This window comes from Podarcis filfolensis, assembly GCF_964270895.1.
Source record: "Podarcis filfolensis genome assembly, chromosome: 6".
NCBI classification, from domain to species: domain Eukaryota; kingdom Metazoa; phylum Chordata; class Lepidosauria; order Squamata; family Lacertidae; genus Podarcis; species Podarcis filfolensis.
In genome coordinates, this window is record NC_139609.1 from 37434957 (window position 1) to 37449056 (window position 14100).

General features: G+C 41.9%; 1 protein-coding gene across 1 annotated transcript; it reads left to right on the plus strand.

Annotated features, from left to right (window-relative positions):
* Nucleotides 1–89: 89 nt before the first annotated feature.
* Nucleotides 90–14096, plus strand: RPE65 (retinoid isomerohydrolase RPE65). The gene is made up of 14 exons (XM_083621174.1): nt 90–2199; nt 2927–3009; nt 4142–4292; nt 4864–4971; nt 5071–5212; nt 8634–8781; nt 9286–9367; nt 10329–10461; nt 10582–10721; nt 11412–11541; nt 12138–12252; nt 12510–12604; nt 13288–13399; nt 13659–14096. Exons 1-14 carry the CDS (start codon nt 2189–2191, stop codon nt 13808–13810), a joined length of 1602 nt encoding a protein of 533 aa, XP_083477300.1. The 5' UTR covers nt 90–2188; the 3' UTR covers nt 13811–14096.
* Nucleotides 14097–14100: the final 4 nt, after the last annotated feature.

The following is a 14100-nucleotide window of genomic DNA, read 5'->3' on the forward strand; positions in this document are numbered from 1 at the left end:
TTTGTTCGGAAGGGTGTTTCAGAAAGTGCATTGAAATTGAATTGTAGCAGAAGGACCTGCAAGTTTAGGAACGAAACGCAGAATTGCACTTAAGGAGTTAAATATCGTAGCAAATGGAAGACTATATGGAGTACCTTTTCTGACGCTTAACACTGAATTTAGATTATCGTAGTATGAGCAATGTTTAAAGGCTGCAGTGGTAAATGGAAGGCCCCAAATTGTAACAGCATTTGATGGGGCAGTTCTAAAGACCAAAGATGCTCTGAGTTATTGCAATAATTGTGAGGTAACCTGCTTGTTCTGAGTCTTTTATGATGTGGGTTATTTTTCATCGCACATTGGGTGTAGCCATCATACTGGGTTTTTAGATACCTTCATTTCCATGTGAAAGTTTGATAGGTTTATCCCTTTTTTCTCTTAGCCCTGAGGCTGTCAATCCTTCTAAGCCACTATTTGCTATCTTTTTATGTGTGACAGATATTTCCTATGGAATGTGCCAGTATTCCTGATAATTTAATATGCCCATTCCCATCCTCTCTTCATGATCCCTACCATTTTATAGCCTTTGGCTACACTTGCAACACATGCCTTCAGTGCCTTTGTATCAGAGATTCATTCACTTCCGCCAAATTTAATTAATGTTAATTAAGTTGCAAGAGCTATCATACAGCAGCTAACTAATGTTTTCAGCACTACTGAGCATTTCTTCAAGGTTAGAACAGTGTTTCACAGAATTGGCTTCAAAGTCTTTTTGGAAAATAACATAGGAAGGCAAACGGGAACAACAACAATAATTTTCAGGTATATTTTATCTGAGTCCTTTACGCTTTCAAGTCATATTCTTTATGGCAGACCTACCACACTTTATAGTTCCATATAAGCAAAGCTTAAACACCTATAAGAATGTAGCCTTTGCAGCTTAATTGCCCAAGAAAAACGATTACTGGGAATTAAAGATTTGTTTGGTAATATTCTCTTCTCTGATACCTATTAAGAAACCATGTGTGTTTTGCAACAGAGGCACAATGCTCACAATGTTTGAGAGAGTAACAATCTGTTTTAACTTGTACTATTCCCATAAATACAATAGTCTATTTCTAAGAACTACAGTTAATAGTTCTGTATAGCCCCAAAGCCTGCATGCCTTAGTCCAATGCAGTATGATAATTTGTGTATTTTATAGTCTCTAAGCCAGCCTTTCCCGAACCCTGGTGCCTTTCAACTGTTTTGGACTACAGATTCTCGCAGCTCCAGCCACCATGGGACTTGGGCTCCCAAACATCTTGAATGCATCAGGTTGTCAAAGGTTGCTCTGGGCAAATCGCTTGCTGCCAAAATTGAGAAAAGGAAACAAGGAGTTGAAATCAACCAACATTCATCACATAGAACTAAGAATTTCAGTGGGTTGACTGAGTAAAAGTTATATGGCTACAGTCCATGCATGACCTTCTAATTCACTTTCAGAGGCTTCACATTGCTTGCTCTGATGCTAAAAACTGAACAGATAACTGACATAGGTGTTTGTGCTGTTGTCCAAATACAGATGCAGTGTTTTTAATAAAACCTTTTTTTTAATTTGGGAGGAGGCAGAGATTCCTCTTTTAAAACAGACCTTTACAAAATTGTTTTGGTGTATAATGAAGTGTAACCTACACAGCTGTGATTGGATTTAAGGACAGGTGCCATTGGCAGCTGCTGCAATCTTCTGCTTCTCGTGTCCATCAGAGACTCTCTGTTACATAAAATGGGGCGTCTGGCAGCCTATGTAGTCCAGTCTCCTGGAGCCAGCAGTGTGCTGAGGGCCAGTTCCTCCAAGCTGGAGGTTTGGGTAATGGGGCAAAGGTTTTGTGCCAAGCAGCGAGCACGTTACAGGCTGTGTGACTATAGTCCACTTTCTTTCCCCTTGTTGTTTCATTGTAATCCACTTCTGCATGGGGATTTAGGTCTCTGGAAAACATTCAAAGGCCTCTCTTGAGCAGCGGGGTGAAATCTCATAAAGCTTCGGGAGGATTTGAGTGGTGAAAGATGCTTCTGTTCCCCAGGGCCCAGCTGATTGGCTCATATGTTTCCATAAAGCTGTTGCTCCCGTCAGTAAAACCTAACCTTCATATAAATACCCAGCACACATCTCCGACTGCCGTACTCTGCATTTGGCTCAGGGAAGTCCAAATCCTTTCCTGGGGAGAAAATGGCCAGCCAGTAAGTACCTTTCCCTGGGCTTTGCTTTGCATAGAGTTTAAATGTCAACCCAGTAAAGTGTGATAATGTCACTAGATTCTTGCAGCTAGCAAATTTATCAGAAGCAAAGAGTCAGTCTTCACATGCTGCTGCTGCTGCTGCCTATGGGGCATGCATGATATTCTAACAAGAATCCACAAATTATTGTGGCAGGGCAGTAGTAAACAGTAGTAAAGCTGGACTCCTCATTTTGTGATTTTTATTGTTAAAGCTTAATCCATTGCAAGCCTAGTTCTTCGAGTTGTGACCAACATGTGTTGGGAGGGTATTGGAACAGGAGAGTTCACCCTGTGGTGAGAGCAGGATCACAGAGTTTCTGGAACATGATGCCTGGCACTTGTGAGGATGAGTAATCTGTGCCTTCAGTCCATGTTCAATGTGATTTGGTCATGGGGAAGCTTGCATTTGGCTGGAGGAATGCTGTGCCGATTCCACTTTCTGGAAATATATTCAGCACTCTCACTTGGCCACAACCTGTTCTACCAAGTGGATATCGCCACATTTCTCTAAAAACTACCAATTTTATCCGGGGGAGGGGGCGTGGCACAATGATACATTTCATCTCAAGTTACCTTGCCTCCTATTTATGCTGGTCAAAACAATTCTTGTCGAATGTATAGCTCTGTTCTAACCTTCATCCAATAGTTGGAAGGACTTGCTCACCCTTTGTTTTCTTAACACCCTTCAGAGTTGAACATCCAGCAGGTGGATACAAGAAGCTCTTTGAGACCGTGGAGGAACTCTCCTCACCAATAACTGCTAATGTCACGGGTATGTGGATTTCTAATGCTTTCTTTCCAGATTGCCCCAGTGTGCTATCTTCCTTCATGAGCAAACCTTTATGGAGCGGGGGGCGGGGGAGATTCAGAGGGGGAGTTGAAGAAACCTTGGGTGTTCTTTGTTGTCATACTAGTTTATTTAATTAAAGTCAAATATTGCATTTCCATAGCCTCATGTTGAAAATCCACAAATTGAAATTGTTGACCTAATCGTCACAAGCCCTGCAATCCAGCTGCATACCTGGACTAATTAAATGCCATTCAAGTTAACCTGACAGTCCAAGAACATCGCAATAGAAATTCAATACTGTAACAAAGCAACAAATCTCTGGACATGCCCTTCTTTCAAACGCCTTCCACGAAACAAAACTTTGCTCTCCCCACTCTCTGGCCTTTGTACAGTGAGGCTTTCTTCAGTGTAGAAGTAGACTTCTAAGTTTGGTAAACATCTTCTAAACAGAACATCAAATCTTCTTTTTTTTTTTTTTTTTGCTGGATAACAAATGTATTTATTTAGCCCTATTCTTGGGGTTCATGTAATGTAAGTGAAATAATAGCTAGAATCTGTAGTACCTTGGAGAAGCTCTGTGATGTTCCTCCCCAGAGTCGTTATGGTCCCTGAGGCAGAAAACCCAAATTTGCTATCCCTTCCCAATCATTGCCCAGTCAGAGGGGAAAATATGTTTATCCAAGCAACTGACAATTTACTGCTTTTTAATGGTTTCTAAAAATCAGCTGCTGCCTTACAATCTGTCTGTGTTGGCTTGGCACAGTGTGAGCGTATGTTGGGTGGGACCAGGCCTCATGCTGTCCTTCACTTGCAGCAGCATCTGGGAAGGCAACCTGTGGGGCAGAAGATGAGGTGGGAAATTACCACCCTCATGTTTTCCAACCTTAGTCTTCTTTTCTCAGCGGCCACCATTGTCAATTTGATTCTGTGAGAGGTGACCAGCCCTGAGGAGCTAGGCCTCCCCTCAACCCTCACAAATATATTGATACAAAGAATAAGGGAAAACTTGAGACCGCTTAGCAGCCTGATTTCTTAGTTGAACACAGTTGGCATCTCCCATGGGCCCTTTTATTGCTTAAATATGTGACGGCGCTTTTTGCTATCATTTCAATAGGCAGGATTCCAGTCTGGCTCAGAGGCAGTTTACTCAGATGCGGGCCGGGTTTATTTGAAGTTGGCTCAGAACCATTTTATCATTTGTTTGATGGCCAAGCACTTCTTCACAAGTTTGACTTCAAGGAGGGGCATGTCACTTATCACAGGAGGTAAGCATCTCCATTTTTACTACTCGGCCTTCCCCACCGATAGCAAGCCCAAGGCTTGTCCAAATCAAACTGACTTTTTAAAACATTCTGTTCCAGAGCTAATAATGCATTTTGGCTATATTTTATGTTCTATGAAATGGGGATCGGCGATCTGCCTCCCAGGCTTTCTGGACAATAGCGTTAAGGATTGCATAGCATGGTAAACATTGAAATGTCAGGGGTTAATAAAATCCAGAGTTCGGGCAACAAGGGCGCTTAGGGTTGGCTTACTCTGTCCGGCACATAGCTCCCCACCTCCACCCCAGCCTTTTCGAGAACTTGTTCCATGCCTCTTCTACTTCCATCCTTATTCACACATTGCTGGTAACAGCACAGGGACTCCACTCTGGTGGTTACTCCTTTGTCGCTTCTTGACAATGTCTGTAACTTCCATCCATATAGTTGGGGTCGTTTGAGCAGATATATGACATACCTGGAGCATGTGACAGGTGGCATGGGAAGCGCACTCGTCCTAGGTGACCTGAGGGCTCCAACATACCAGACCAAAACCACCTTTCTTCCTTCTCTATAGGTTTATCCGGACCGATGCCTATGTAAGGGCAATGACTGAGAAAAGAGTCGTGATTACAGAATTTGGCACCTATGCTTACCCAGATCCATGCAAGAATATATTTTCCAGGTGACAAAACAAAGGCATATTGTAGGGGATGAAGCCGTGTTCTTTTTTTTCCCCCACCAGAAGAAATAATCTAGTGTCCTTGTTGGTTCTGTTTGGCAGGTTTTTTTCATACTTCCAAGGTGTGGAGGTCACCGACAATGCCCTGGTGAATGTGTACCCCGTGGGTGAAGATTTTTATGCCTGTACCGAGACAAACTTCATAACAAAAATTAACCCAGAGAATCTGGAAACAATTAAAAAGGTAAAAAAAAGAGAGAGAGATACATATGGATAGATTAGATGATAGATAGATAGATAGATAGATAGATAGATAGATAGATAGATAGATAGATGATAGATATGATAGAGAGAGAGAGAGAGAGATATGATGATAGATAGATAGATAGATAGATAGATAGATAGATAGATAGATAGATGATAGATAATAGATAGATGGATGGATGGAAGCAAAGTTTGAGGAGAAATGCAAAAAAGGAAAAGGAAAAAATGCTTTTGGTGATGCACAGTCTGCACCTGCAACACAATACTTGATTAATAATAATAATAATAATAATAAAAATTATTTATATCCCGCCCTCCCCAGCCGAAGCCAGGCTCAGGGCGGCTAACAACAATAAAACAGTACAACAGTACGACACAACACAACACTCTAAAATCATTCATTATAAAATTAATTTAAATCAAACCAATGGTAACCATTGGGCCAGAGCTCCGCAAAGATTGCCGTTGGAGGGAGTCAGGCTGTGCCCTGGCCAAAGGCCTGGTGGAACAGCTCTGTCTTGCAGGCCCTGCGGAAAGATGTCAAGTCCCGCAGAGCCCTAGTCTCTCATGACAGAGTGTTCCACCAGATCGGAGCCACAGCCGAAAAAGGCCTGGCTCTAGTTGAGGCCAGCCTAACCTCTCTGTGGCTTGGGACCTTCAAGATGTCTTTATTTGAAGACCGTAAGGTCCTCCGTGGGACATACCAGGAGAGGCGGTCCCGTAGGTACGAGGGTCCTAGGCCGTATAGGGCTTTAAAGGTTAAAACCAGCACCTTAAACCTGATCCTGTACTCCACCGGGAGCCAGTGCAGCTGGTATTAGAGAACTGTCTGGCTGTATATGAGGTCTGTGGCAGAGTTCCTACATGTCAGACCTCTCTCCCCATTAGAATCTAGTCCAGACATTGGAATACTTCAATAAATACTTTGCAACGTCTGTGCTCTCAGAATGCACTAGTAAATATCATGCAAACACGGACATTTTTGGTATTTATGCCAGAGCCAAATGACATTCCAATGACATTCTTCTGGTTACTACCACTTGTGGGGCATTCATAACTGGATTTATGACATCGTAAAGTGGCCGTGTTAGCTTTATAGATGTCGTGCTTCAGCAAGAGCTATAAAGAGACCAGTAGTTTTACAGAATTTGCTATAAATATATCACAGCTGGTACGAGCAGGCAGACCTTCTTATAGGTGGTACCAAAGGACAGGACAATGCCATCATTAAGAGATTAGAGTCGGGTTGTTTTTCATTGCAAGAGATAGTTTTTGTGCATGAAAAAACTGCATAAATAGTTATGTCTTAGCAACAGTGTGTTTATCAAAATTAGCTACAAGGACATGTTGCAATGTCAATGTGAAACATACATTTATGGCAAAATAACATTGCATCATAACTTCATATATTTCCAAGTATGTAGAACTTTTTTCTACAGTGATTGCCTCCGATTAGGAAATTCTATAGGGCTGAAATCTAGCAGAAGGTGTCCTCCGGCTGGAGGAAGGGGAAACTTTTTCAGGTGACTACTCAACCTTTTCAGGGAACTGTGCAGAGAAGAATTGGTGGGGGCTGGGGAAGAACAGTCTTTTTCCCCTTCCTGTAGCAGGGATTTCCTGTGAGTGGAACTCTGCTTATAGGAACTCTGGATCCAGCCCAATGTGTGTAGGGGCTACTACAGTATTCAAAATCATTCTGTGAATAATCAAGGACTCAAGACACAGGCACAAAGTGGATTTGGAGGAGTCATCTTACCTTCTCATCTTATTTGCAGTTGGTACAAGCCTTGGCTTTCCAACAGGCCCATCCAGTCCCAGTTGAAGGGGGATTATATTACCAAGTCAGGGGAACTGGACAATATCAAACCTCTTTTAAAATGTCATATTCCTTGTTTATCAGTTTGAATCCCCCCCCCAGCAAATGGTTTCTTTTTAGATTTTTTGTGTCATAATAATTTTATTATTTATACCCCACCCATTTGTCTGGCTTTCCCCAGCCACTCTGGGCAGCTCATACCATATATCAGAACATACTAAAACAACAAACATTAAAAAGTTCTTGATACAGTGCTGCCTTCAGATGCCTTCTAAAAGTTAGTTGTTTATTTCCTTGACATCTGATGGGAGGGTGTTCGACAGGGTGGGCGCCACTACCAAGAAAGCCCTCTGCCTGGTTCCCTGCAACCTCATTTCTCGCAGTGAGGAAACGGCCAGAAGGCCCTCGGCACTGGATCTCAGTGTCCAGGCTGAACAATGGGGGTGGAGATGCTCCTTCAGGTATACAGGACCGAGGGCGTTTAGGGCTTTAAAGGTCAGCACCAACACTTTGAATTGTGCTCGGAAACGCACTGGAAGCCAATGAAGATCCTTTAGGATCGGTGTTCTATGGTCCCACAGCCACTCCGAGTCACCAGTCTAGGTGCCGCATTCTGGCTTAGTTGTAGTTTCCGGGTCACCTTCAAAGATAGCCCCACGTAGAGTGCATTGCAGTCGTCCAAGCGGGAGATAATCAGAGCATGCACCACTCTAGTGAGACAGTCTGCAGGCAGGTAGAGTCTCAGCCACAAGGTACCAGGTGGAGCTGGTAGACAGCTGCCCTGGACACAGAATTGACCTGTGCCTCCATGGACAGCTGTCTACCATGATGACTCCCAGGCTGTGCACCTGGTCCAAAATGACTCCCAGGCTGTGCACCTGGTCCAAAATGACTCCCAGGCTGTGCACCTGGTCCAATATGACTCCCAGGCTGTGCACCTGGTCCAATATGACTCCCAGGCTGTGCACCTGGTCCTTCAGGGGCACAGTTACCCAATTCAGGACCAGGGAGTCCCCCACACCTGCCCGCCCCGTCCCCCAAAAACAGTACTTCTGTCTTGTCAGGATTCAACCTCAATCTGTTAGCTGCCATCCATCTGTCAAGCCCAGATGAATGTATGGACCAACTGGAACGTGTCCAGAGGAGGGCAACCAAAATGGTCAAAGGCCTGGAAACGATGCCTTATGAGGAACGGCTAAGGGAGCTGGGCATGTTTAGCCTGGAGAAGAGGAGGTTAAGGGGTGATAGGATAGCCATGTTCAAATATATAAAAGGATGTCACATAGAGGAGGGAGAAAGGTTGTTTTCTGCTGCTCCAGAGAAGCGGACACGGAGCAATGGATCCAAACTACAAGAAAGAAGATTCCACCTAAACATTAGGAAGAACTTCCTGACAGTAAGAGCTGTTCGACAGTGGAATTTGCTGCCAAGGAGTGTGGTGGAGTCTCCTTCTTTGGAGGTCTTTAAACAGGAGTGCTCTGATGGTGTTTCCTGCTTGGCAGGGGGTTGGACTCGATGGCCCTTGTGGTCTCTTCCAACTCTATGATTCTATGCTTCTAAGGCATCTTTCTATTATGCTCTCCAGGTGGATATCAGCAAATATGTTTCTGTCAATGGAGTAACAGCACACCCCCACGTTGAGAATGATGGAACTGTTTACAATATGGGCAACTGCTTTGGAAAGAATTTTTCCCTTGCCTACAACGTTGTACGGATACCTCCCCTGCAAGCAGGTTTGTTCACTTCCAAAAAACATCTGCGTACTTAGAATATGACTGCATTTTTCCTTTTCCATTATGAGTAAAATCTATCCGCTACACATAGTGCAATACTTCTCACTTTTCCTATGATTTCTGTCGCTTTTCCTTCTCTTACACAGTAGCTAAAGTGTCAGAAGCTCTGTGTGTGTGTGTGTGTATTTTGCAAAAAAAGCATCAAAAGAGGTTTTTGTAATGACGAGCTCATTTTCAGAGAAGCAGTGCTTGTGTTTGAAGACAGAATGATTGAGTTGTAACTAAGTTCTACTCAGAGTTAGACCCCTTTAAACTAATGGACCTAAGTTAGGTCTGTCCATTAGTTTCAGTGGGTCTACTCCCAAGTATGATTTATGCTGGATACCCTTCGTTTTTTCATATATCGCACCAATTTTCTTATTCTTGTATGGAATTCTCATTCATTGGCTTGTACAAGATCAGCAGATGAATTGTGTCTTATATATATATATATATTCTTTTTAGATAAGAAAGATCCAATGACCAAATGTGAGGTGATTGTTCAGTTTCCTTGCAGTGACAGGTTCAAGCCATCTTATGTGCACAGGTAAATTCCACCCTCTAATATAAGCCAACAATATAAACATTATGACTTCAGCTAATATAAAAGGGCAATATTGTTAGCACCCATCTCTCTCTCAAGAGACAATGGAGTGCACCTCTGGGAGTGAAGTCAAACGGTTGAAGAATCACAGCGCCTACTATGACTGCAGAGACTGGTAACGCATAACTGCTGTCTCCTGCATTGTTTTTGCTGCATTAGCAGCACCGAAGAGACCTCTGGGGCGCGAGCCTGGGCAGTGTGTATGGAAGTCCTGGGCTGCCCAGATGACAAGACCCCCCTCCCGGCTTCACTGATGTAGTCCAAAGGAAAGCAGAGCAATACGTTTGGCAGCAGGAGTTGCCAGGAGGCGTACAGGGTGCCATCCAACTGTCTCAGGGACTCAACTCTGGATTTGTGTAGGGTTTACTTCCCTGAACATATCTCACAAGATAATGGAGGTTTAGGATCAGAGTTTTCCTTCTTTTAAATGGGCTCCCTTCCCAGGTTGACGGGCCCCATCTGCCTCATTTCCCTCTATAGTACATGTAGCATGGAAAGCATTGCTAAAGAGATAATGTGATCAAGTAAAGAGAATAGCATCTTCAAATGTTTGTACTGCCTAACCTACATATTAGGTATTTTCTGGAAGTGCAAATAAGCACATGGAGAGGGTTGGTATTCAGGTAGATACTCCTCATTTTGATGTTCTAAAAGCTTTTAATGATGTCCCTGACCAATATATCATTCATATAATCAATCCAAATTTGAAAGCACACATTTCTAACAACAAATTGTTTGCCCCATATGTCAAAGCCCTTGTCTATTACTGACAGATAAGATTGAATTACGGTAAATTAGCAATTAAAAACGGGAAGAAACAGCATGCAGCTGAATATTGCACACTTTCATGTATGCAAAATGCTGCGTCTCCTGAAATAAAACCCACAACTATATTTCTGAACAGCTTTGGAATGACTCCAAATTACATCGTATTTGTGGAAACACCAGTGAAAATCAACTTGCTCAAGTTTCTTTCTTCCTGGAGTCTTTGGGGTGCCAACTACATGGATTGTTTTGAGTCAAATGAAAAAATGGGGGTAAGTGATGTTGCTCTGCAATTTACATGCCCCAGGGCCTAAAAGTATATTATCTAAGGGCACAAAGCAGTAGGTGCTATTTTATGGGTTCGCACAGTTCAAGTGTGATTTATTTTTCAGGTATGGATGCATGTAGCTGATAGGAAAAAAAAGAAGTACCTCAACATCAAATTCAGGACTTCACCTTTTAACCTTTTTCATCACATCAACACCTATGAAGATCACGGTTTTCTGGTTGTGGATTTATGCACATGGAAGGGGTGGGTATTGACAAGAAGGTTGCTTTCAGGTGATTCTCCAAACCGCAGTTTGGAGGATGAGGAATATTCCCTTTGCTCGCATGCTTCCTCCTCTTTGGTGCATGTGTCTTACCAAGTTTATTTGTGGTTTAATCAAACCATAGCTTCCTGCAACACTCAAATAATGCAGCAAACTATCATTCAGAGGTTTGGAGGGTCACCTGAATACAGCCTGAGCATTGCATAGCACTCAAAAGAGCTCTGAAGAAATCCAAGCAGCATGTGTCAAATACCGAAGGATTTTGTCAGCTTTCTTTTTTAAGAGTGATAAAATATGCATGCTGGAATATATCCTAATACTTGGGAGTAATTTTGCAGAGACAAAGGGATCAGCTGAATAATCGAACACTTTAAGCCCAAGTCTTACTGATTTTCTGGATCCTGTTTCTAGATCCTTAGGTTTGCATGCTCAATTCTGCTAGTTTTTTGTTTTTTTTAATGCCACCTACTTTGAAAGACTGGTTGTGCACTATATTTTATTATATGCAGCAATTACTGTATAATTTTTTTGTCAAACAAATTTTGTGGGCCAGGACTCTTCAGGAAATTTAATCCATCTCTTGCTTCTAGGGTGTCACAACAAAACCATGTTAGATGTCATTAACTGCTTGCTTTCAACATTTGAATGCTGATACTTTTCTCCTCCTACAGGTTTGAGTTCGTTTACAATTACTTATATTTAGCCAATTTACGGGAGAACTGGGAAGAAGTGAAGAAAAATGCCCAGAAAGCTCCTCAACCTGAAGTTCGTCGATACGTCCTTCCCCTAAATATTGAGAAGGTACCTGCAGTAGTGAAATAGAGTTCTAGCCTCCCTGGGGAGAGCATTCCACAAGTGGGGGCCACTACAGAAAATGCCTGTTCTCTTGTTTCCACCCTCCTAGCCTCTCATTGTGGCAGAGGCAGCTTTAGGGTAGCATGACCAGTGTGTTTGCATTACAGGCTGTCCCATTTACACAGGGGTTAGTTCCAAGGCACTGCACACATCTGTGAAATCATGTATAATTGAAACCCACTGAAAAAGAATGTGAACACCCCATTCTGCCCCCACCCTGTCCCCATTCTGCCCTTTTAGTAATGTTTCAGTGACGTCTTTATGAAGTTTCCTGGTCACTTCCGGGTTCAGCACAATGCACGTTTACACGGTTGCACACATATTGAACATAAATGGGGAGCTGCCTGTATATTAGAAAGCACTACAGAACAGTGCCTGTTATTATTCTGTGAATCAAACTTGCTCCCACCTGCAAACTTTTGTCCAAAGTTGGTTTTTGTAGCACTGTTCGTACTGATGGAAAATGGAGCATATCCTGTAAGAAAGCATAAAAATGTTCCCTCCTCACTACCTTTTTCATTAGCTTCCTTTTTTTATCCTAGGCTGACACTGGCAAAAACTTAATCACATTGCCTAATACAACAGCTACTGCAGTTCTGCACAGTGACGAAACCATCTGGCTGGAGCCAGAAGTTATTTTTTCAGGGCCCCGTCAAGGTAAGATCATCCTCAACCAGAATAACAAAGACAGCCTAGTAAATCTCCTCCTCCCTCCCAATCTATTTTCCTTTTGTGTTGTATCTTTTTCAGTTGTAAATTGTAGCAGGAATTGTAGTTTTTTGTTTTTTAAGTGATCTGTAAGCCACCCTCTGAGCATTTTTTGGCTGAAGGGCAGGATAAAAATGCTTTAAATAAATAAATGACTAAAAATGACTCACTAATTCCTGTAAATGTTCTTGTGTTTTGTTTTATAGCTTTTGAGTTTCCACAAATAAACTATGCAAAGTATTCTGGGAAACCGTACACATATGCATATGGACTTGGATTGAATCACTTTGTTCCAGACAGGGTAAGTATTATGTGCTAAGATGGGTGCAAATTAAGATTCCTTAATATGGTCAGGGCCAGCATTAATAGGAATGTGCAAGACAACACAGTTTAGTGCAATTTTAACACTATCTTCAAGAGACTCTTAATATTAACATCAAGCCCAATCAAAAAGTCATCTGGTTTCACTCAAACCTGAAATATATTTAAAGTGATTCTCAGCCCAGCATTTAAAAGGTGTTCATAGTACTAAATATATTCTTTCGCTCTTTATAAACACAGATACATAATCCATCAATACGGACATTAATTTATGAACACTGTATTTCAACATCTAGCCAAATATCTGTCTATTCTTGTGCCCTGGGCTAAATCCATTCTTCACAAAATTTCTGTTCTCCTTTTACACCTCATGATAAAACATAGTCATGTTAGAAAAAGTTTGTCATCTATTGGGCTAAGAGTTAATTTTCAACACAGCTTTGATATGGTAAAGTGACCATCACTTTGTCATATTTTCATATTTTTGTGATAACATCCCATACCATATTCTAATAGCAAGCGCATTGTGTAAAAATAATGTATGTCTTAATTTGTGATGATTTTGCAATATCTAGAGAGTTAAGTCAGTGTTTGACTAACAACTCTTTATATAATAGGGAGAAATTAACTTCAGTATCGTCCCCCACCCTTATCTCTTTCTAGCTTTGCAAGATGAATATCAAAACAAGAGAGACATGGGTATGGCAAGAACCAGATGCCTATCCCTCTGAACCAATCTTTGTTTCACACCCAGATGCCCTGGAAGAGGATGATGGTAATGTTATTTCTTTATTCAAGTCTATGCACATCTTTTCTCCAGTGAGTTAGGAAGGCTTTCTTTGAATGCCAGCTGTCTTACACAATAATTGCAAGAAAATAAACCTTGTACACAAATATTCACTGATAGAATAATGGAAAACTTGTTCAGATTTTGGTTTAATGGTCGTTGCAGTTTTCTTGGATGATATAGTGGAGATTTGTTGAAGTATCTGGTGCTGCTTCAGCTAGGTAACTCCTTTTTATTTCTGGTTCAGGTGTTGTCCTGAGCATTGTCATTAGTCCTGGAAGTGGACCAAAGCCTGGCTACCTTTTGATCTTGAGTGCAAAGGACATGAGTGAAGTCGCCAGGGCAGAAGTGGACATAAACATCCCAGTTACCTTTCATGGACTCTTCAAACGAGCATGATGGTTGCACCTTCATGCACCTTCAACGAGCATAATAGGTTGCACCTATTATTAAAGCCTGACTTTTAGCATAACGGATGCAGCTACGAACCGTACTTAAAAAACTACACCCTTCCAAATATCTGCCCCGAGGACCTGTAGAAGTATTTTAACATTTCAAAGAACTGCACACTGACAGAATTCAAGAATACTTTTATGATCCTCATGTACTGTAGAGAAACAAATGGTATATGAAACTGTCAGCATTTGGTATTTTTCATTCAACAAATAAATTTAACTGAAAAGAAGCAT